This window comes from Acinonyx jubatus, chromosome B4, assembly GCF_027475565.1.
Source record: "Acinonyx jubatus isolate Ajub_Pintada_27869175 chromosome B4, VMU_Ajub_asm_v1.0, whole genome shotgun sequence".
In the NCBI taxonomy this organism is placed as follows: domain Eukaryota; kingdom Metazoa; phylum Chordata; class Mammalia; order Carnivora; family Felidae; genus Acinonyx; species Acinonyx jubatus.
Window position 1 is genome coordinate 133,434,795 of NC_069387.1, and position 21,326 is coordinate 133,456,120.

Here is a 21,326-nt window from a genome sequence, read left to right on the forward strand (position 1 = left end):
CATGCTCTGTCTCTCTCTGTCTCAAAAATAAATAAACGTTAGAATGACCTCTGCTAAGCGAGGACTTGCCCGTCGTGTTCACGGCTGGGCCCCAGGGCCGGCTGATCAAACGGCCGACGCCCCTCCAACACCGGGGGACTCCGTGGAAAGGCAGGGACGTCGGCTCGTTGGAGAGAGGTTCCTGTCGGGGACACCTTCGTACCAACAAGAGTTTGCCTAGAAGTCAGTTTTCCGACACATTTCTTTTCCTTCTCAGTCGGAAAGCTCTGATTTCCTTTTCCACGAGTCCCCGATTCAGGAGCCGGTGACCTTCTCACTGTTCGCGACCCAGCGCCGTGACCCGGAAGCGGTGTTATTTCACAGTCACGAGGAGCGGGGCCTCACTGAACGTCTTCTGGAAAGCGCGGCTGACACTGAACGGTGAGGGGTCGGGCGTGCGGACAACCGCCCTCCCGCCACGCAGTCGAAACTTCGCCTGTAACTTCTGGCTCTCCCAAAGCGTAACTCCTGCTGATCAGAAGTCTGACTGGTAGTGCAAACAAGCTGATCAACACACATTCGATATGTATTGGTTATATACCGTGTTCTCACAGCAAAGTGAGCTAGAGAGAAGAAACTGCATCACAGGCAAGAGAAAATAATGTTTACTGATGGAGAAAAAGCCACCGATGAATACGTAGACCCGTGCAGTTCAAACCTGCGTGGTTCAAGGATCGGATGCACTTGAGTTAACTCCATTTTGCCCCGTTTACTGGACTCTGCTTTCAAGGCTCAAACCCCTTTCACACAAACGCCCCCTGCTGGGCGACTGAGAATCGCTCCTGCCTCCCGAGCCCCTCCCGCCCAGGTGTGCGGAAGCCACGCCCGCCACCCCCCACCCTCCCCCCTGCACACCCTGAGTTCACCTCCTCAGCTCTCCACTGCTGTGCTTCCCTCCCGCCCCTTCCCATCTCCATCATCCTCCAAACCAGCCCCCAGACTCACATCTCTAAGGACACCAATCTTGTCCCTCCTCAAAAACATTCAATGGCTCCCTAGTGCCTGTGGAATAGGTCCAAGTTCTTTAGCCTGGCATCCAGTATCCTTCGTGATATGGCCCCGAGCCATCTTTCTGCAATTAGCCCTCACCATTCCCCTGCCTTCCATGCAGTTTCCACTCATTCTTTAAGGCACAGCTCAAACTCCTCCTCCTCCAGGAAGCCGCCCCAGGTTGCCATGCTGCTTCTCTAGCACTGAGCCTCTGCTGTCTCTTTCATTGCTGCATAGGCCTGGTCTTTACAAGAAACAGCTCGTGAACTCCTTGAGGGGCAGGCGCGGATACTTCAAAGTGGTAGCAAAAGTGTGTAGCAAAACAGTTGTAGCAAAAAGCTGATAGTGATTTGGCACTTTTACAGCCATTATCTTCTTTTTCTCTCCATGACTCTCTGAGGTGGGCGGGCACAGGCTATTATCTCCACCTTGCAGCCGAGGAAACAAAGCTCAGAGAAGCTAAGTAACTTCCCCACAGGCGCACAGCAAGAAAGCAGGGGGGCCGGGAGAGAGCTGGTTCTTCTGCCCCGATTCTGTCCTTATTCCGTTACCCCCTGCAGGCTCCCTCGTGTGCCTCCCACACCTCATCCACGGAGAGTGACAGCCAGGATCTCTGGATTATCATCTTCAGCATCAGTTCCTGGACTGTCCCGTGGCGACAGTGACCTGCTGTTTCCACGGGAAAAGGGCTTCCCTAGCAGACAGCGCCCTGTGCTGGAAAGAGCCGGTGGGAAGTTACATTTGCCAGGTCCGTGCCCTTCAACGGCTGTGTGACCTTGGGAAGCCCCACCCACAATGAAGGACCAGCTGTGTCCCCTGGTTCCCAGATGAGGTGCTGGCATTTGATGATGATGATGATGATTCTTAGCAGGCCCCTCAGGCTTGGTGAGAGAAGCAGTTTGCAAGCTGCATAATGTAATCGTACGGGAGGGAAGCGTGGGGCTCGTGTGCAGAGAAGCCCCGGCCAGGTATCCCCTGGCTGATTCTCCGCTCGCCACTCACAGCACCTGCTGAAGAGAAGAATGTGTTTCCCTGTCCTCCAAGATTAAACGGGGCCCCTGCTGACCTCGGGGAAGAAGTCCATCTTTCTTAACACTTGGCCTTGTGAAAAGTAACGAAGTCCGCCACAGGAACCCGTTACACGTTCTCTGTGTTCTTGCGTTCTCCCCACCAAGGCTGGAGGGGCGATCGCCTGGGGCCTAGAGGACCCCAGCACCTGGTTCTGCCCAGTGACCAGGCACCCAAAAGGCCTGCGGGGTGTGGGGGGCCTGAAGAGGCGGGGGTCTGCTCCGGACCGGCCGCTGGCAGGAAGGGGGGTTCTGGGTGACCCTCACCCACAGGGAAGGGAGCCTGGTCCTGTCCGGAGCCGGGGCTGGTGAAGCAGCCGGCACTCCTGCAGCTGGGCCGGGGAGGTTTGGTCCTTCTGTGGCCTGAACGATGTTCATGCGGTCGTCCGTGTTCAGTGATGACCCAGGGCTCTTGTCTTCGTCTTGATGATCCGTTAGCGGCCTTGTTGAATGCTGATATTCCGTGTAAGTGTTTATATTCCACGGGAGGCCCCCGAGCTGTGAGGACCAGGCCTACTCCTCCTGGCCGTCAGGGCTACTTTCTGTTCCGCGGGGACAACGTCAGAGGACAGAAGTCCTCTGGTCTCTCCAGCTGGAAGAGCTCTCGGCGCCCCCATTTTAAGATGTCTTTTCCGAACCACCGCGGGCCAGCAGGGCCTAAGGCCTGGGACGGAAGGCGGCCACAGCACGCTGCTCCGTGGGCAGGTGGACGGGGACACAGTTGGAACCCTGTGCCAGTCCACCTCGCTGTTCCAGCCAGAATGGGAATCAGGCCACTGTGTGAGTGGTGAGACCCCCCAGCAGGAGAGAGCCCTCACGGTCCCCTCTCCCCAGGAGGCCCCCGGGTTCCAGCACCTGACCCCTTAGGGGTGCTCTAGGTAAAGCAGCTCGGGGTGGGGGGGTGGGGGGGAGAGGCTGGGGGCAGTGGGGGATGGGGGAATGGTCACGAGGGACGAGGCCAGCGAGGCCCCACTGGCCCCTGCCACCACAGTTCTGTGGAGCATGCCTGGTCCCACCCCCGCCCAGGAAGCTGCCACCAGCGGTGGTCAGTGAGGCCTGCTACACTTGGGCCAGGGCCTACACGGCCACCTGGGCCCTCTGTCTGGCCACCTTCGAAGTCCTGTCCAAGCTATAGCATCCTCGCCTGAGCCCTGGAAGGAGGCTGTGCTCAGGAACTCACTCTCTGAAGATCCACCCAAGGACCTGGAAAGAGAACCTTGGGGTCCAGCTGGAGCTTCCAGGCAGCGTTTTTATGGAAAGAAAATCAAGGGGGTTAAACTTGAAAATGAAAAAAAAATTTTTTTGGACAAGTAGCAGTCAGGCGAAGCCTGTGGCTCCCTACAGGGGACACCGCAGTCCCCCAGGCTCTGTTTCTATATGGGGCACCGGCCACGGCGGGAGTGAGCGTGAGACGGACCGCTCTGAACACTTCCAGGCGCCAACGTATGGAAATTCTATTTGCAACTTAAAAGCACAGAAGATACAATATAGTTCAGGCTGGGATAAAACAGAAGATATGTGAGAAGAATGGAAAAATACATTGTCTAGGGCGCCTGGGTGGCTCATTCAGCTAAGCGTCCAACTTCCGCTCAGGTCACGGTCTCGTGGTTCATGGGTTCAGCCCCCGCGTTGGGCTCTGTGCTGACAGGTCAGAGCCTGGAGCCTGTTTCAGATTCTGTGTTTCCCTCTCTCTCTCTGCCCCTGCCCTGCTCACGCTCTCTCTCTCTCTCTCTCTCTCGCTTTCAAAAAAAAATAAACATTAAAAACATATTAAAAAAACACATCACCCTCCCAAATGAGAAACAGGCAACAAAATTGGACGATGGCCCTGTTACCTCACGAAGGGTCCTGAAATGCCCTGAGGGCGGCACCTGTTCAATGACACAGTGGACACCTTGTGGGTGCCTGGTCACTGAGCAGAACCAGGTGCTGGGCCCGAAGACAAGCTGGCAGGGTGCCTGCAGCAGACCCTCCTCTGCCTCCCTGGCCTGTGGGAGGGTGACAGCCTGATGCTGGGGAGACCGAGGGCCAGGTGGCCTGGAGGAAGGCCCCCTGGGCTGGCCGGGAGAGGAGGCAGAGCTGGAAACAGGACCCAGAGGGAGGACAGATGGCCCAGGTAGAGAAGAGTCGTGGGTTTGGGGCTGGTGGACAGAGCGTGCATGGAAGGCTTCCTGAATCCCCCCAAGGACAAGAGGCTTGTAGAACCACCACACGCTGCTGGCTGGAGGGTGGAGCCTGACTGGCTGGGAGGGGGCTGCAGGCTGAGACCGGTGGGGGCTCTGGCAGGGGTCCAGGTGGGAGGCGGGGGGGGGGGGGGGGGGGGGTTGGAGGGGGGAGGGAGGGGAGGCTAAGTGAGGAGGCTGTCACCAGGCTTAGGGGCTGGGGGGGGGAGGGGAGACTTTCAGGAAGACATCTTCGTTCCCAGCTTCAGCACCCAGTTTGCCAAGTAGGCAAATGATGAATGTAGTCTGGGAAAAACCAAACAAATCAAACCAAGAATCATTGCGGGGGCGCCTGGGTGGCTCAGTCAGTTAAGCGTCTGAATCTTGATTTCTGCTCGGGCCATGATGTCACAGTTGGTGGCTCCAAGCGGACAGTGCGGGGCCTGCTTGGGATTCTCTCTCTCTCCCCCTCTCTCTCTGCCCCTCCCCCCCCCCGTCCCCCCCCCCCCCCTCAGGTGCACGTATTCTCTCTCTCTTTCTCTCTCTCTCAAAATAAACTTTAAACAAAAAAGAATCATGGTGAAAATGACCCTCAGACTTTGGGAACCTGCCCCCTCCCCCCGCCCCGCAGTGCCCATCCAAAGGGAAATAATGGAAGCTGACAAGAAAGCGCCAAGTGCCGTCTGGACGAATCCACGCGAGGACCACTGCTGGAGCCCCGGGCCCGGCCATGAGCCGCGTTTACAGCCGCTGTTCAACCGGCCTGCTTCGGCCATCGCGCACTTCCCACCCTCCTGTGTTCCAGAAGCTCAGAGGAAACATCTGATGTCACTAATGGAACAGTCAACATGTGACAAATCTATTTAGCAGACACTCGCTCTCACCTAGCAACCCGGTCGTCGGCAAACTAAGCACCTCACTCCTGATGTGACGGGGCTGCCCTCCGTGCTCAGGCTGAGGTCACCGCTCCCCGCCAGGGACTGACTCCGCCCTTGTCCCGGATACACTGAGAGCAGAACCACCAGTAAGTGATTAGCCGGGTTGTAGGAACTCGTGGGGGGAAAGGCTGTGTGCAGGAGCCTGGAGCCAGGCCCGGAGGCCGCCCCCGCCCCGGGGTGAGCGGCCGCAGTCAGAGCCAGGACCCGGGGACCAGGGCCCTGCTTATTCCTGAAGCAAATATACTTAATCCCCTTTCTGCACGCTAGGAAGCAGAGGTCCCAAGATCCACCGACTGACTGCCTTGGGACAAACTAATAAATGGCAGAGCCAGGCCTCAAGCCCAGGTCTGACTCAAACTCAAACTCAAAGCCGCACCCGCCGTCAACACTGGACGTGAAATCGAGGGCTGCACAGGACGCACATGCAAGTCCCGTCATTAAGGGGGAAGCTTCTCGGGCTTAAAGTGACCTGTCTCGGGGGTGACCGCAGACAACCCCCTCCCCCACCCCGTGCAATTCATCCGGATGCTGGTTTGATATTCACACTGCACCTCTCTCCCTTTCCGTCCAACCGCGTAAAAGGCCCTTTTCCCTAACACACGGGAGCGCACATACACATGCGACACGACATCCAAGCCTGACATGCGTTCACACCTGGGTACGGGAAAGATCCCGATCTCTTATGTCCTCGGGACGATAGCATGAAAACAGATCCTGTGACTAACACCGGAACCAAAAGGCGGGGGGGGGGGGGGGGGGGGGGGGGGGGAGTTCTAAAGATAGATTTAAGACAGTGACCGAAGCATCAGCAAACAGGTGTCGGGCAGGAAGGTCAAGTGAAAGGCTCTTACTAAAAGTAACCCACAGGGACGCCTGGGTGGCTCAGTCGGTTAAGCGTCTGACTTCGGCTCAGGTCATGATCTCACGGTTCGTGAGTTCGAGCCCCGCGTTGGGCTCTGTGCTGACCGCTCAGAGCCTGGAGCCGGTTTCGGATTCTGTGTCTCCCTCTCTCTCTGCCCCTCCCCTGCTCTCAAAAAGAAATAAACTTAAAACAAATTAAGAAAAAAGTAACCCGCGTCTCAAAGTTAGAACATGCGTCAGTCACTCTGCCCAACTGACTCAGGTGTTCCCGTGTCTTCCTCTGGGTCACTTAGCGTCCAGGGTGGCATCGTGTCCACACACCACACCTAGAGCTTGTCCTGGCTGATGGCCATGGACAGTGCTTACCCCCCCCACCCCCCAGGCCTGCGGCAAACCCAGATGCAGACGTCACGTAAGCCACGAGGCAGGAACCGTCTGGGCCCATCTGACAGACTCACCTACAAAACCCAAGTGACAGAAACGGCTCTCTTCCGACAGCACCGACAGACAAAGGCCTTCGTAAAGATAAATTACGGACAAGTATTTCCAGGGGCAGGTTTCCCTCAGAGTCAAGTGTAAGGGAAGGAAGCCAAGACGGCTGTCAGGTTCAGTGCCTCGCTTCGGCACAGCGGCAGGGGAGAGAGTCAAGTTTTGTTTTTAAATTAGTGCGGTATTTTCAAAACGTGAACACCTCGTAAAAAACCAAATCACACGCCGAGGCTGGTACGCTCTGCGGAAGGGGCTGGTCTCCTCCACTTGTGAATCCATTCTTCCAGCTCTAACGAAATAGAAAGGGGCGCTGGGGTTTATAGGCAACATATGTTTGGTTGTCACACGGTACCTAAAAATACCCTTGTTAATTTGCTTTCCAGGAGCTACAGGAACATCATTTTGTTATCACGTTTCGTGTTGTTCCCAGTTCCTGAAATAGCTCCAGATAGCAAAGGTTGAAATGGGCGTTTTTCGGATTCGAACGAACCAGTTTGTGCTAAAGGCTGAGCGGTCGCTGGGGCTCCTGGGTGGCCTGGAGGGGGCTGGTGGCGGGAGGAACCACTCAGGGATCCCAGGGTTGGCACTTTCAGCCCCGCCCACACTCTCTGGGGAGGAGGTGGGGCTAAAGGGTGGAATCAATTCACCCCTCAGTGGTCCACAATTTAATCAGTCGGTACCACGTGAGGAAACCTTCATACACCCTGAACTATGGGATACGAACTACAGAATTCGGGGAGCTCCCGGGCCGGTGAACACACTGAGGCGGGGAGGCCGGTGCACCCGGGGAGGGCACGGCCGCCCCCACCCCTTCCCCGCACACCTTGCCTTATGCCTCGCTTTAGGGGGCTGACCTGGTGGCAGCCCCCGTGATGAATCGGTAACGTAGCAGCGAAACTGTTTTCCTGAGTTCCGTGAGCCACTCCGGGAAATTAATCAAGCCCTCGGAGGGGTCTGAGAGGTGGTGGGAACCTCCAACTTACAGCAGGTAGGTCAGAAGTTGTGTGTGACATTCCCCGGGCACTCGCGGCCGCCCTAAAGCTAAAAAAGGAAAGCACAAATGGTTACCTGATAGAGATCGCGGTCCTGCAGGACAGGAGGCTCCGTCAGTCTGCAACTGTTTTAACGATTTACGAGAAAAACAAGGCAAGCTCCAGAAACATACGAGCCTCCGAGCCTCCGTTTCCTAGAGCCCTAACGTCACCCTCCCCTCCAGAGTGATGTGGGGAACTAAGGCAAGAAGAAAATGTAGATAAAATTACGTGTCCTTGTAACCTGCAGCGCACTGACAGATACCTGAGGCAAATACAGAGGAGAACATTCCTCCAGGAAGTCCCTAGGGTCTTAAGGTTAATGCTTTGCTTGCTGGAGGGAAAAAAAACAATCTTAGCTTGACAATAGCAAAGGCTCAGGTATCCTAGGAATCCTCCTTAGCAATGAGAGTCCTTTTGTTTTTTAAAAGTTTTAAATGTTTATTCATTTTTGAGAGAGAGGGGGCAGGGGAGGGGCAGGGAGAGAGGGAGACCCAGAATCGGAAGCAGGTTCCAGGCTCTGAGCTGTCGGCACAGAGCCTGACACGGGGCTCGGGCTCAAGAACCGTGAGATCATGACCTGAGCTGAGGTCAGACGCTTAACCGAATGAGCCACCCCGGCGCCCCTGAAAGTCCTTTTGGAGGCCTCCCTTTGGCCTTCCCTCACCTCCCCTAACTCTGTGGTATAGAACCAGTCACGCCTCACGACCCCAGTGCAGCTTTCTGCCCAGGGTCCTGTCCACGTGCTTTAATAGAATCACCTTTTCGCGCCAAAGACGTCTCAAGAATTCTTTCTTGGCCGTGGGCCCCGGACCCCCACCATCACTTCAAAAGCGCATCAGTGGGGGCGCAGGAGGGGCCGTCTCGCGGGACGTGGGCCCTTCACCCGTGGGATCCGACGCCATCTCCAGGCAGATGGTGTCAGAATTGAGTTAAATCGTGGGACACCCAGCACCAGCCGGAGACGCGCAGAATCACTTGGGGTGGGAAAAATCCCCCCGTCTGGGGTCCGAAGTACCGTCCGAGAGCGACAGAGAAGCAGGGCCCCTCTCCCTCGCGAGACACTCCTTAACCTTTCAAAGAAGTGCCTTTATTTATTTACAGGGCTTACGAAAGGAAAAAAGCTCTAGAAAAAAGGAATTTCAAAATAGGCCCAGGTGCGGGGAGCATTTGGGAGGGTCGGGCTGCGGTCTTCTGCGCCTCCTGGTGGTCACTTCCAGGTTGTGAGGATGGTTCTCCCCGAGTCTCTCGATCGGCCCCCTCTGGGCCCCAGCGACTGGCCCTGGCGACTTCTCAGCTCCCGGTCAGCCCCGTCGCCCTGCGCCAGCTCCTCATCATAGCTGGAAACAGAGGGACATCTTCAGGGTCCAGCAGCAGCAATGCCACGCACGGCCACTGGCCGCTGAGCGGCGGCGTGGCGAATCCCGCAGCAGCCAGGGAAGCGGCCCGGCCCCCACCCTGCGCTCCCCCGGCCCACCAAACCCTGCCCGAGGCCACAGAGCGCAGGCGTGCTGCCTTGTTAAACTGTTTTCAGGAACAGCTGACATCTTATAAAAGGCTACCAGATGGAACGGCGCAATGACCCCAAGGGAAACATGAGTGAGACACCAGGGTGGTGAGGGAGAAAGCTGACGTCCAGAAACACTTTTACGCACAGCATCTGGGGGCAGGTTATGACTGATCCCGGTTGAGATCGGGAACAGGGTGTGGATGACCCACCCAGGAGGAGGGGGCCAGGACAGGGAGAGGCTCACAAGAAAGCAGGGCCCTCCCAGGAAAGGCTAGATCCCGCCTCCACCAGCCTCGACTTACCTGCCCCTCTCCATTAACATTCGCGCACCAGGCCCGTGTAGGAAAGTGCATGATCTGTGTAGGCAACAGAGCCTGGGCTTTTGCCTTGGAAAGAAGTGAGCTGGGACCCTGGACGCGCCCGCCCGATGATGACATCTATCGGGGCGGTCCCTGGCCCCTCTCGCCACGATGAGCCCCTCTTACGGGGTCCGTGAGGGCGGAGAAACCCCACTGCACCGCTTGCCGGCCCTGGCAGGGGAAGGCTCTGGCGAACAAGGTCTCCTATCCCCACCGTGACTTCACATCACCCTCCTGACTCAGAACAGCGGGACTTATGATCCCCACGCCCTGACCGAGGACCCTCTGTGATAAGCAGACATTCATGCCAAATGCGACAGAGACGAAGATGCTGAGTTATGCCGCGTTGGCTGAATTTTGCTCACTTTGGGAAAAGGGTATATTTCTGTTAAATGTTTATTCCCAGAATCAGAATCTGCACGTCGAGTGTGGTGTGGGACAGAAGCTTCTCAAGCTTCTGTCAGAGACAGAAGACTATGCAGAACATAGTCTCTGCATCGTGCTTCTGGTGGCAAACTGGGGGCTGAGAAGGAAGGGCAAGGAGGGGGAAGGCCAGTTTGTTGGGCTTCTCTCTGTCGGGATGGGGATCAGGGCAACAACGGGGGACCCCCGTCTCCCCCGTCTCCCTAAGGAGAGATGATGCCGAAGGGAGGACTCCCCAGGGACGCTGGAGGGTCCGCCTGTGGGGGGTCCTCCCAGGAAGCCTCCCGGGCCCCTCTCCCCCCCAGGGACTGCTAGAGCCCCTGGACGCCCCGTTCGCATGTCAGCACCCACCCGTTGGCACCTGCTGCCGGTTCTGTGCCTGTGCTGCTGACCTAAAGGCCGGAGTGACCCCATCCATCTGGCTCGCAGTTGCCCCAGCACCTCGCTCTGGGGCGGGTGTGCAATGAGAATGTACTGAATGATGGGGGGGGAGACCCACACAGGGATTACCAGTCTCACTGTGCATTTGTGCTGGTGTGTGCAGCTTGCAAACATGACAGAAACAAGCATTTGGCAAGCAGCTGGCATCTGGGACGAGCTGTTCCCAGGGGCGGGATGGCCCCCGATGGAGCTAATGTGGAGGAGAATCAGGCAGGAGGGTTTTCAAGGGCCCCCTCCCATTCTAGCAGGCTTTCCTCCTGGCTTTTTTTTTTTTTTTAGTTGACTTATTTTGAGAGAGGGAGAGAGACTGAGAGAGAGAGCTCGCACAGCAGGGGAGGGACAGCGGGAGAAGGAAAGAGAAAATCCCAAGCGGGCTCTGGGCCGTCAGCTTGGAGCCCAATGCAGGGCTCGACCCCACGAATTGCAAAATCGTGACCTGATATGAAATCCAGAGTTGGTTGCCCAACCGACTGAGCCACCCAGGCGCCCCTCCCCCTGGCGTTTTGACAAGTGGATGGCAGTCATCGGCAGGGTTCAGGCAGTGTTTTAAAGCCTGTACGAGTATACCCAGCACCTTCAGACCTGGGCCTGGAGGCCGCAGGTACAGAGGGCGGGGCCTCATGGCTTGAAGGCCGGGACGGCAATCAGGGCGACGAGAGCACCTATTTTGCGGGGCCGGCGGCAGCAGCAGCCCTGTGACCTTGGGCAGTTAACTGGCACCCCGGCTTCCTCCTCCTCCTGCCGGCACCCCCCCCCCCCCCCCCCCCCCCCCGGAGGATGGCTGGGAACAACCCTCCAGGAAGGCAGAGCACCTAGCTGGGCAGGAAGCCGGGGCCCGCCCTCCTGCTGCGGGAGGGAGGCCTAGGCTGTGAGCCACAAACAGGATTCCTGCCTATGAGGTCATCTGAAGCACGGGGAGCAGTCCTGAATGGAAGCGTCTGGAACTATCAGCTCTGTGCTGGAGCCTTCCTTACGTATGGGGTGGGGAGAGGGCAGCTGAGTGGGTTGGTGGGGGAGGGGGGGTCACCTCTCTGTCTCTTCACCTAATCGCAGGGAGGCTCTGACCTCTGCATCTTCAACGGGGAGCAGAGTGCCGCCCTCCCCCGCGGGCTCCCGGCAGCCCCGCCACCCACCACCCTGGGCTGCGAGCTCGCGGATCCGGATCCGGGTCCCTCACGCTGCTGCTGGCGAGAGGCAAGACTCCTCCCCACGCTCTGCCCCCACCTGTCTCAGAGGCTGTCAGGGCTCAGCCCCCGTCTCCTCCATGTCACCCTGCACGTCCCTCGCTGCCACCCCCAGAGGCTCCGCACACGCTCCAGTCTGACCCCCCCCCCCACAAACTCTTCCTTTGCGCCCTCAGATCTCCGTCGCCAGCAAACCCGAGTCCTGGGCCTCATCCTGGAAACGTCCCCTGCACCTTCCCGTGCTAAAACCTGGCTCTCCCTGAAGACATTGCTCCCCTGCAGCCCCGCCCGTAGGGGTGCTCTCTCTCCCACCCATCATGCCCCTGGGCCTGCAGCGAGCTCCGCTCGTCAAAACCTCCTTCCCGGGTCAGGAGGACCCACCACCCTCCTTGCGCGGCTACCCAGAACCCTCCACGGTGCTGCCCCTAACTGCTTAAGGCTCGGGCTCCTGGCTCACAACCCCGGCGACCGCAATGACCAAACAGAGGAGACCCCAGTTCCCTGACCCTGCGCCCTCTCCCACCACGACCTTGTCCTCCCCCAGCTCAGACCATTCCCACGGCACCTGACCTTGTCCCGTTCAGCAACCGCCATTCCTGCAAAACCCGGACCGCAGACGCTCACCCTGACCTCTCCTCTCCCGCTCGCTTCCCGGGCGTCCCCACCCCAGCAACTCCAACCACCGGGATCTCGGATCACCTCCCACCCCTCCCACTGTCCTCCTCTCTCGCCATCCTCCTTGCCTGACAAGCCCCCAGAGCGGCTCACTTCCCACCCTCTGCTCACCCTGCACTCGGACCAGGCAGCTGACCGTGGCTGGAGAAAACGGTCAAGGGCACCGAGCGCTCGTGCTTGAAGCTCCCCTCCGCCACCCTTGGAGGCTCCACACTCTTGTCTGCGGAGCTGACCTTCCACCCTCCCCTGTACCACTCGCCCATCATCAACACCACGCAGGGCAGAGGCTCTGTGGTCCCAGCCCCCGCGCCCGCAGCGCCTCCAACTGGGGGCCTGGGACCTTGTGCTGCGAGAAGTTCACTACAAGTTTCTTCCCTTGTTTTCTTGAGACATTAAACACGCATTTTTACTTTCACAGAAATACATAACGTGAACCTGACACACGGGCCCCTTCCAGTTCGGGACACTATCTCCCTTTTCTCTCCGGCTCCCTCCCACACCTCACGGCCCGTGGCGGCAACATCCGTGTGGACAAGCTGGTGCGCGGCCCTCCACGTTTCCGGGCTTGCCCACGCTCACGGAGGCAGCCCGACACACAGACGTATGTCCACGCTGGGGGGAAGGGGGGGGGCTGAGGCCACTGTCCGTTTAACAAGGATTCTGGGATGCACTTTCCTCCCTCAGCATCCCCGGCCCCACGGCAGAGCTCCTGGGCCACGTTTCAGTGGCCACCCGCCACCCCGTGGTACGAACGGGTGGTACTTCACGTATCCACTGCCCTCCTGATGCTGCTCCCACTTTTTGTCACTGCCGATGGGCCACACCACCTCTCTAAACCTTTGTTTCCGCATGCCTAAGGTGGAGCTAATGACGACACTGACCTCAGGAGGGTGCTGGGGGAACGAAGCACGGGAACACGTGAGTAAAGGCCTTGGCAGTTTCTGGCATGTGGTCAGCCCTCAACTGCCTGCTGCTATTGTTACCATTTCTTGTCCTTCCCTCTGTACAACAGCCCCACTCAAAAGGCGCACAAACTGAGGCTCAAAGAGTTGCAGAGTTCCTCAATGTCATCCAGCTCCAAGTGGTGGGGCTTGGGTGTGAGCTGGGCCCGGGGTGGGGGGGGAGTGGGGGGGGGAAGGTAAGCCACAGAGATCTCCTGTTCCCACCTGTGCCCAGCGTGTGGCAAACGCTTCATGAATAATTATCAAACAAAAGGCCTAGACAAACACCTAGTTTAATACCCGTTTTTTCACTACCACGCGATCTATCCCAGAACACCGTTAGTAAAAGAAATACTCGGCCCAAACAAGGCAAGTGCACGCACAACCAGAAAATCCAAGCTGGGCCTCGCCACCCCTCCGTCTGACACACACGAGGACGGCTGCCCGGTCTGCACGCCAACTTACAGAATTTCGTAATTGCCAAGAACTTCCTTCGGGGGTGATTTGTTCCATTTACAGTCTGGAATCTCGCCATTAGGGACTGCGATATTGAGGGTGTCATTGATCAGGTTATACTTAAGGATTCGGTCGTTGGCGGTGCTGGAGGTGAGAGACGGGGACGCGTTCACCTACGAGAGGAAAGGAATCACTCTTCACGTGGATCACTGGCTCCTTTGGCATGAAAACACACACTGCAGAGGAAAACGCTGGCTGCGGCGCCTTTTAGGCAAAATTGTCAATTCGTCCCGTTAACGTATAGTATCTTCAGGCACCTTGTATAGGAAGCGTTTTAGGATCCTACTTTCATCAGCTGTTAGACGAAATATAAAAAGTCAGACACAGGTTGGGATTACGACCTACAAATCGCTCAGCGCACAGATAAAAATGTTAAGTGAACGCAGATCATAAACCTAACCTCCGTGCCTACCTGGGTAGACACTCTACCCCAAGTACTGGAAGCCACTCAGAGCTTTGCTAGAATCAGCAAACCCAATTACCCTCAGTAGCATCGTGGGGTTGAAGTAAAAAGTCATGTGTCCCCGGGGCGCCTGGGTGGCTCAGTTGGTTAAGCGTCCGACTTCGGCTCAGGTCATGATCTCACGGTTCGTGGATTCAAGCCCCACGTCAGGCTCTGTGCTACCAGCTGGGAGCCTGGAGCCTGCCTCTGATTCTGTGTCTCCTTCTCTCTCTGCCCCTCCCCTGCTCATTCTCTCTCTCTCTCTCTATCTCTCAAAAATAAATAATAAAGATTAAAAAAATTAAAAAAAAAAAAAAGGAACGCGTCCCCTCCGCTCCGCCTTTTAAGCAATCTCTACACCCAATGTGGGGCTCGAACTCACAACCCCGAGATCAAGAGTCGCGTGTTCCACCGAATGGGCCAGTCAGGCGTCCCCAGTGGGCCCCTTTTTGGCGAAGAGAGTAATACCTCACCAATAAAGCAATATTCTGACAAATGGAACCCATCTGATAAACGGAAGGTTAGTCCCCTAAGGCCTCTGAGGAGCTAAGCAACGTCAGGAGTCCTCAGGTTAAAATGCACAGACTGTGTGGAGAGTCCCGCAGGCCCTCAGTCACCAGCTATTTACTCCACTTCAGGCACAGCTGTAATGACCTTGGTTAGCTGCTTCCTCAGGCCACGGCAGAGTGGAGGCAAAAACCTGCAAGTTACTCGGGTTTCTCCCAAAGAGTCAGGCTGTGTCTTCGTGCTGCTGGTAGGGTATCCAACGTATACAGTCAAAGGGGCTGCATGAACCTCAGGCGCCCTTGAAATTACCACTGTAGCATATCATCATGCCCTAATTATCGTAAATAGGCTACAATTAAGGTCTGTTATGTTACAAGGAGTATTCGTCATATTCCCAATTAAGGTCCTAGCTCATAAGGAAAGCTTGACTGCCATTCAAGTGAGTCGCTTTAAAATGGAAAAAAAGGGCTCTGTAGCGCAATGGCTAGCGCACTGAACTTCTGAAATGGAAAAACAGGGCACGTAAATATTTTACCCACGCGTCTGTCGATCTCTCTACATATCTGTGTGTGTCTCTGCACACGCGGGTTGGGCAGCGTAAGAAGTAACCCGGGAAGAGCTATTTTGGAAGTTTGCTCTCTGATAACCTGACTCTTCCGGCAGCTTCCTGCAGGGGCGGCTCCCACTGTCCACCATCAGCAAACTTGTCCGACCTGCCCGTCTGTCCCCGTCACCTTCCAGAGCCTCACGTGCCCCGGCCCTGCCGCCTGGCCTGAGAGACGGGGCAGCGGCAGCCGGGAGGGCGACCGGCCACACGCGCTCCTGCGGGCGGTTACCTCAATCAGCCAGGGCTTCAGCTTGTCGTCGATGATGATGTCATAGCCATAGCACTCGAAGCAGTGTTTGTCGTTGTTCATCACCGGCTGTAAGACAGGAACTAGCGTCTTGTACAGCCAGCCTCGGGAGGGCCCGGCTGGGACCGCCGACCCGGGCACACGGCAGGTCACGGGGCAGGACCTCCTCGCGGTTCCGACGTGACGTGCGGGGTCTCACCACCGAGATCAGCGCTCCCCACCTCCACCCCCAGTGCCGCCTCCCATCCTTCCCCGGCTCCTCCCACAGGGCCCAGACTCGGAAACCTCCCTCGGGCTCTGAGGGCACTTCCTGAAGCGATTACCGGTGTCTCCGGGTCTCACTCATCAGAGGCTTGATCAAAGCAACCATGTGTCTGCTGGCATGGGACTGTCCTCAGAGTGGACAGAAGCCCAGCTCCAGAGTCCAGGCCTGTGCAACCTCGTCACAGGCCCTTCTCAGGTCCTTAGGGATGCGGGGAGCCAGGCTATGAACCTCTGTTCTCTTTGACCAGCCAATCCGTTTACTAAAAATTTGGGGATTTTCTTTTCAATTTTTTTGTTCCATTTTTATTTTAAAAACTTTTAAATGTTTATTTATTTTTGAGAGAGAGAGACAGAGACAGAGCATGAGCGGGGAGGGGCAGAGAGAGGGAGACACAGAGTCCCAAGCAGGCTCCAGGCTCTGAGCCGTCAGCACAGAGCCCGACGCGGGGCTCGAACCCACAGACCACGAGATCCTGATCTGAGCTGAAGTCCGAAGCTTAACCCACTGAGCCACCCGGGTGCCCCTCTTTTTAACTTTCAATTCCACTTTATAAACCGTTCTCCAGGCACATAAAAAACCCTGCCAGCCGCTCGCTTACAATGCAGGTCCTCAGGCCCCACCGAGGCTGCGTGGATGAAAACCTGTGGGAAGGCCTAGCAAGCAGCCATGTCACATACACCTGGGGACCCTGCTGTCCCCCACAGTGAGTAAAGCCCACAGACACAGCAGTGAGGCCTTTTCACACATTAGCGGGCGTGTGGACTCTACTTCAAACGCTGGATCTAGAACCAAAAACTCCTGAGGGGGAGACAGGCCAGTCCAGCCTCACTCACTGGAGGAAAACTAGGCTGGGGGGGCAGAGGCTGGTTTCCCAGGGGAGTCAGTGGGCCCGCATCTCGCCGGGGAGTGGTCCTACCCCGGCCACTGCCCACACCACCGTCCCAGCAGCCTGTGCAGGACAGGAGGTTGCTAGCTCCCCCGGCCCCCACCCCACTGTCTCCCGGTTTCCCAGAGACGGCCTCCGAGGCTCAGAGGGGCTGGAACACCCTCCACGGGACGTGCCGCCTACTCTCCGGGCCGGGCCGAGTGCCCTCGGGTGTCACACCTACTGGGCCTGTCTGTTGGGAGCCCCCTCGGCAGGCCTGGGCCCCAACGCCTGTCCCTGCGCTTCCCCACTCCAGGGCCGGGCCTCCGTTTTGCTTCTGAGTCACGGGGTGATGAGCATCTGGGAGCCCACATGTGAAGCTCGGGGCACAGCCGCCCGTGCACCGGTGGCCTGCTGTTCATTCCTTCCCGTTCCCTCAAAACCAGCCGCACACCTGCTTCGGCACAGCAAAACAAGACACCAACGGGGACTGCGAGCCAGCCAACGAGGAGTACGCTTGGGGCAACAGGGAGGTGGGTTTCTAGCACCCCGACGTCCATGACCCCACAGAGCGGGAGGCCCAAACTCGAGGAGGCCACCGCGAGTCCACCTCTGACCAGCAGCTTACGCCAAAACACGCCCCCTCGATCCGATGGCACGGACGGGCTGCAGGGGACACCGGCAGGACTCGCCTGGGCCGGCGGCTGCCGCAGAAGGCCCGGCACCCTGTACGCCCTGGGCGGCACCCGGCCGGAAGCTGGCCCCTCACCCTCCGCCAAGCTGCCCCGGCCTCTGGCAGACGTGTGGCCATGCGGGAGGTGGGCCCGTAAAGGCGAGTCTCCATAGCCAAAGAACCAGCAGCCCTCCCCGCCCCACTCGGTGGCTCCCAGGCCCGACCCCCGCCCTTCTCTCACCGCCACGGCCTTCAGCGACTGCACGATGATCCAGTGGATCTCGTCGAACAGCTTGCCGGTCACCTCCTTGCCTCGGGTGCTCTCCAGGTACAGCCGCAGGTTGTTCACCGTCCACTTGCCCCCGTGGATGTGGTTGTAGTCCTCCTGGCGACGGGAAAGGACACGGGGCCCCAGGCAATGCACCCTGAGGACCCCAGCACTTGCTCTCTCACCCTAGAACGGTGCTGGGTGCTCCTGCCCCATGAGGACCTGGACCTCCTATGCGGCGCTTGGTTTAAAATACCCACCTGTGGGCACCTGGGGGGCTCAGTCGGTTAAGTGCCAGACTTTGGCTCAGGCCGTGATCTCACAGTTCGTGAGTTCGAGCCCCACGTCAGGCTCTGTGCTGATGGCTCGGAGCCTGGAGCCTGCTTGGGATTCTGTGTCTCCCTAGCTCTCTGTCCCTCCCCCACTCATGCTCTGTCTCTCTCAAAAATTAAAAAAAAAAAATAAAAAAAAAAATAAAATAAAATACCCATCTCTGGGCGCCTGGGGGGCTCAGTCGGTCAAGTGCCCGACTCTTGGTTTCGGCTCAGGTCACGATCTCAGGATTCACGAGTTCGAGCCCCACATCAAGTTGTGTGCCAACAGTGCAGAACCTATTTGGGATTCCCTCTCCTTTCTCTCTGCCCCATCCCACTCGTGCTCTCTCTCAAAATAAACTTTAAAAAAAAATTAAAAAAAAAAGAAACACCACCTCTGTAGTTCACTCATAATTAGCAATTCATACCCTGCGATGAGGGTGGAGTATGTCACTCAGACCCCCCTTCAAGATCACGACACTCACTCTTCTGGCAGAGACCCTCGCTGGGAGCTGCCCTTGGCTAAGGGGAGCAGGACAGTCCAAGGTCACGCCCGCCCCAGCGGCCCGTAGTCCGTGACGGGCCGATGCCAGGGAATCTCGGTCCCTGCTGCAGCTGCGCCCCAGCTGGACCCTCCCTCTGCCCTGTCCTCACCCCCCTTCCCTCCCCATGTTGCCCCAGCAAACCCCCCTGCACTCATCTCTGCCTCCGAGTCTGCTTCCGGAGAACCCAACCTGAGACAGGCCGGTGCCAGGCACCGTGGTCCAAGAGCACCCCACAACTGGTCACAACATCCCGTCTGTGCGTAAGAGGGCTCGGGGAGGTTACCTGACCTGCCCAGGGTTCCACGCAGGCTGTGAGGGAGCTGGGACCCGAGCCTGGCTTTCCCACCCCCCATCCAGAGCGCTCTCTATTTCTCTGACTCTAAACATGAAATCTCTACCCCGCTCCTCTTTTTTTGGAGGCAAAAAGCTAAAAATCCCGAAGTACATCTGGAGGTTGTGAGGCTAGGTTTCACTCTCCTAAATAAAAAGTTGAGAACTTTTGAAAAGAAATGAAAAAGAAAACCAGCCTAAGAAAGGACAAACACCACCGACTCAAAACGGACTTGGTTTTCATAGAAAAACAGAATTAACCACGTTAAAAAAGATACCTTTGAGGTCAGAGACACATTTACACATCAGTTCCACTTAGATACCTTAAAAGACGAGCTACCCAAGCATGTTCACCTCAAATGGTCTCTCTAATAACTCAGTGTTTGTACCCCAAAAACAGGGACTCGGAGAAGTTACAGGGAAGCCAGGCTACCTGCCCACCCACACCTTTCTTTTTCCAGTTACAGATTCTCACTAGCAAGGAAAGTTTACTTAAAAGATAAAGTTCTGGGGCGCCTGGGTGACGTAGTCGGTAAAGCGTCCGACTTCAGCTCAGGTTGTGATCTCGCAGTCCTTGAGTTCGAGTCCCGCGTCGGGCTCTGTGCTGATGGCTCAGAGCCTGGAGCCTGCTTTGGATTCTGTGCCTCCCTCTCTCTTTATCCCCCCTCCCGCCCCCACTCGCCCTCAAAAAAAATAAACAGGGGCGCCTGGGTGGTTCAGTCGGTTAAGCGGCCGACTTCGGCTCAGGTCATGATCTCGCAGTCCGTGAGCTCGAGCCCCGCGTCGGGCTCTGTGCTGACGGCTCGGAGCCTGGAGCCTGTTTCAGATTCTGTGTCTCCCTCTGTCTGACCCTCCCCTGTTCATGCTCTGTCTCTCTCTGTCTCAAAAATAAATAAAAACGTTAAAAAAATTTTTTTTTAATAAATAAACATTAAAAAAAGAAATTAAAAAAAAAAAGATAAAAGTTCTAGACATACAAAGTATACACGGCAAAACACTGTCTTCCACAAGCACAGACCTAAAAAGCGAGGAAACGTGTCCTGCTGTTAGGGCTGTAGCAACACTAGTTTATCAGATTTACTCCAGGACACTATATCAAATCAATCTGCAAACACTGCCCATGTCGGGATGCACCCCTGATCTCTCCATCCCCTTCTCTGCCTGCTGGATTGATCCCGCCTCCCGGTGCCCCCCGCCCCACACTCCTGCACCCCCTCCGCAGCCCTGCAGCCTCCCTTATGATCAGTCTTCTGTGATCTGCCTCCCCTGCTGGTCTCTGAGCCTCCTGAGGGCAGGCTGTCCGAGGGCATCTCTGTCCCAGGTGTCGGGCTATGCTCTGCACCCAGGGACACTCGGGAGATGCAGCCGTAGACTGCTTGACGTGTCAGCGTCCCGTGTAACATCTGTCCTTCATGCGATTCTGAATCGGAGCCACGTGAGGCTACCAGCAAGTAGTCTCCTCAGAGGAAGGACTTCCTCACGTTAAAAAGCTAAGCATTTACCAACAGAACCGACAGGGACGGCACAGAGGCTTCTGGAACACTGCAACGATGCCAAGCTAAAGTCCTGCCTTCTGCTCTCTCCTTCCACGGGTTAAAAAAAAGTGACTTCTGTTTCTTATTGATGCAGCAGTGACTCAGCTGACTGGTGTCCTGAGAAGGCCCATCAAATGGAGCCCTCCCAATGTCAGTGTGGCCCTGCAATCCAAGCGGGGGTTGGGGCAGGCCAACATATTCTGCACTGTCCTCAGAGAAACCAAGAGGACTGGAGGCCGGTCACTGGCCACACCCACACCCACTGGCCACACCCCACACCCAGGCCTCACTAACTTGGCTACAAAGGGCCTGATGTCATTGCTCAGCTTTCTCCAAACGGCTGCATCCCCTGAAAACTCATCTTCCCAATTCATTTTTTTTTCAAGATTTTATTTTATTTACATTTTTTTGATGTTTATTTATTTTTTGAGAGAGAGAGAGAGAGACTCAGAGTGTGATCGGGAGAGGGGCAGAGAGAGAGGGAGACACAGCATCCCAAGCAGGTTCCAGGCTCCAAGCGGTCAGCACAGAGCCCGACACGGGGCTCGAACCCACAAACCATGAGATCATGCCCTGAGCTGAAGTCGGACGCTTAACCGACTGAACCACCCAGGCACTCCAAGATTTTATTAAGTAATCTCTACACCCAACGTGGGGCTCGAACTTACAACCCGGAGATCAAGAGTCTCACACTCCACTTACTGAGCCGGCCAGGCGTCTCCGTTGTTCCAATTCTTCTGAATAAAGTTCTGGCCAAGCCATCCTTTCTCCTCTAATCTTGACCATGTAACAGTGATGCTCAGAAGTTTGCTCTCAGGGATAACCCGAGGGGCAGTGAACCAGGGTTGGCCTCACACAGAAGACCGTCAAGGCCCTCAGTAAATGGTGGCCATTGGCATTTCATTACCAGCAAGGTAATACCAGGGCTCTGTTTGCAGATGAGGAGGCCCAGGGAGGCCGTGTGACTTGCCCAAGTCACACAGAGAGAAGTGATAGACGGGGGACTGAGCCCATGCTGCTCTGAACAAACCCTTCAGTAGGTGACTCAGAAAAGCTTGGTTTGGGGGCGTCTAGCTGGCTCAGTCAGAAGAGCATGCTACCC

At 56.8% G+C, this 21,326-nt stretch overlaps 1 protein-coding gene across 9 annotated transcripts in view; it reads right to left on the reverse strand.

Annotated features, from left to right (window-relative positions):
* Window positions 1-8,645: 8,645 nt before the first annotated feature.
* Window positions 8,646-21,326, reverse strand: part of TTLL1 (TTL family tubulin polyglutamylase complex subunit L1) — a 30,882-nt gene continuing 18,201 nt past the window's right edge. For 7 of the 9 annotated variants that reach the window (XM_027070556.2, XM_053226892.1, XM_053226890.1 and 4 more), the window contains 5 exons: window positions 17,474-17,617; window positions 15,412-15,498; window positions 13,576-13,739; window positions 9,390-9,443; window positions 8,646-8,917 (listed from right to left, as the gene is read on the reverse strand). In XM_027070556.2, coding sequence (XP_026926357.1) covers window positions 8,788-8,917; window positions 9,390-9,443; window positions 13,576-13,739; window positions 15,412-15,498; window positions 17,474-17,617 — 579 coding nt within the window. In that variant the 3' untranslated portion in view covers window positions 8,646-8,787. The remainder of the gene's footprint in view (window positions 8,918-9,389; window positions 9,444-13,575; window positions 13,740-15,411; window positions 15,499-17,473; window positions 17,618-21,326) is intronic. The other 2 variants (XM_053226895.1, XM_027070557.2) reach the window with 2 other exon arrangements.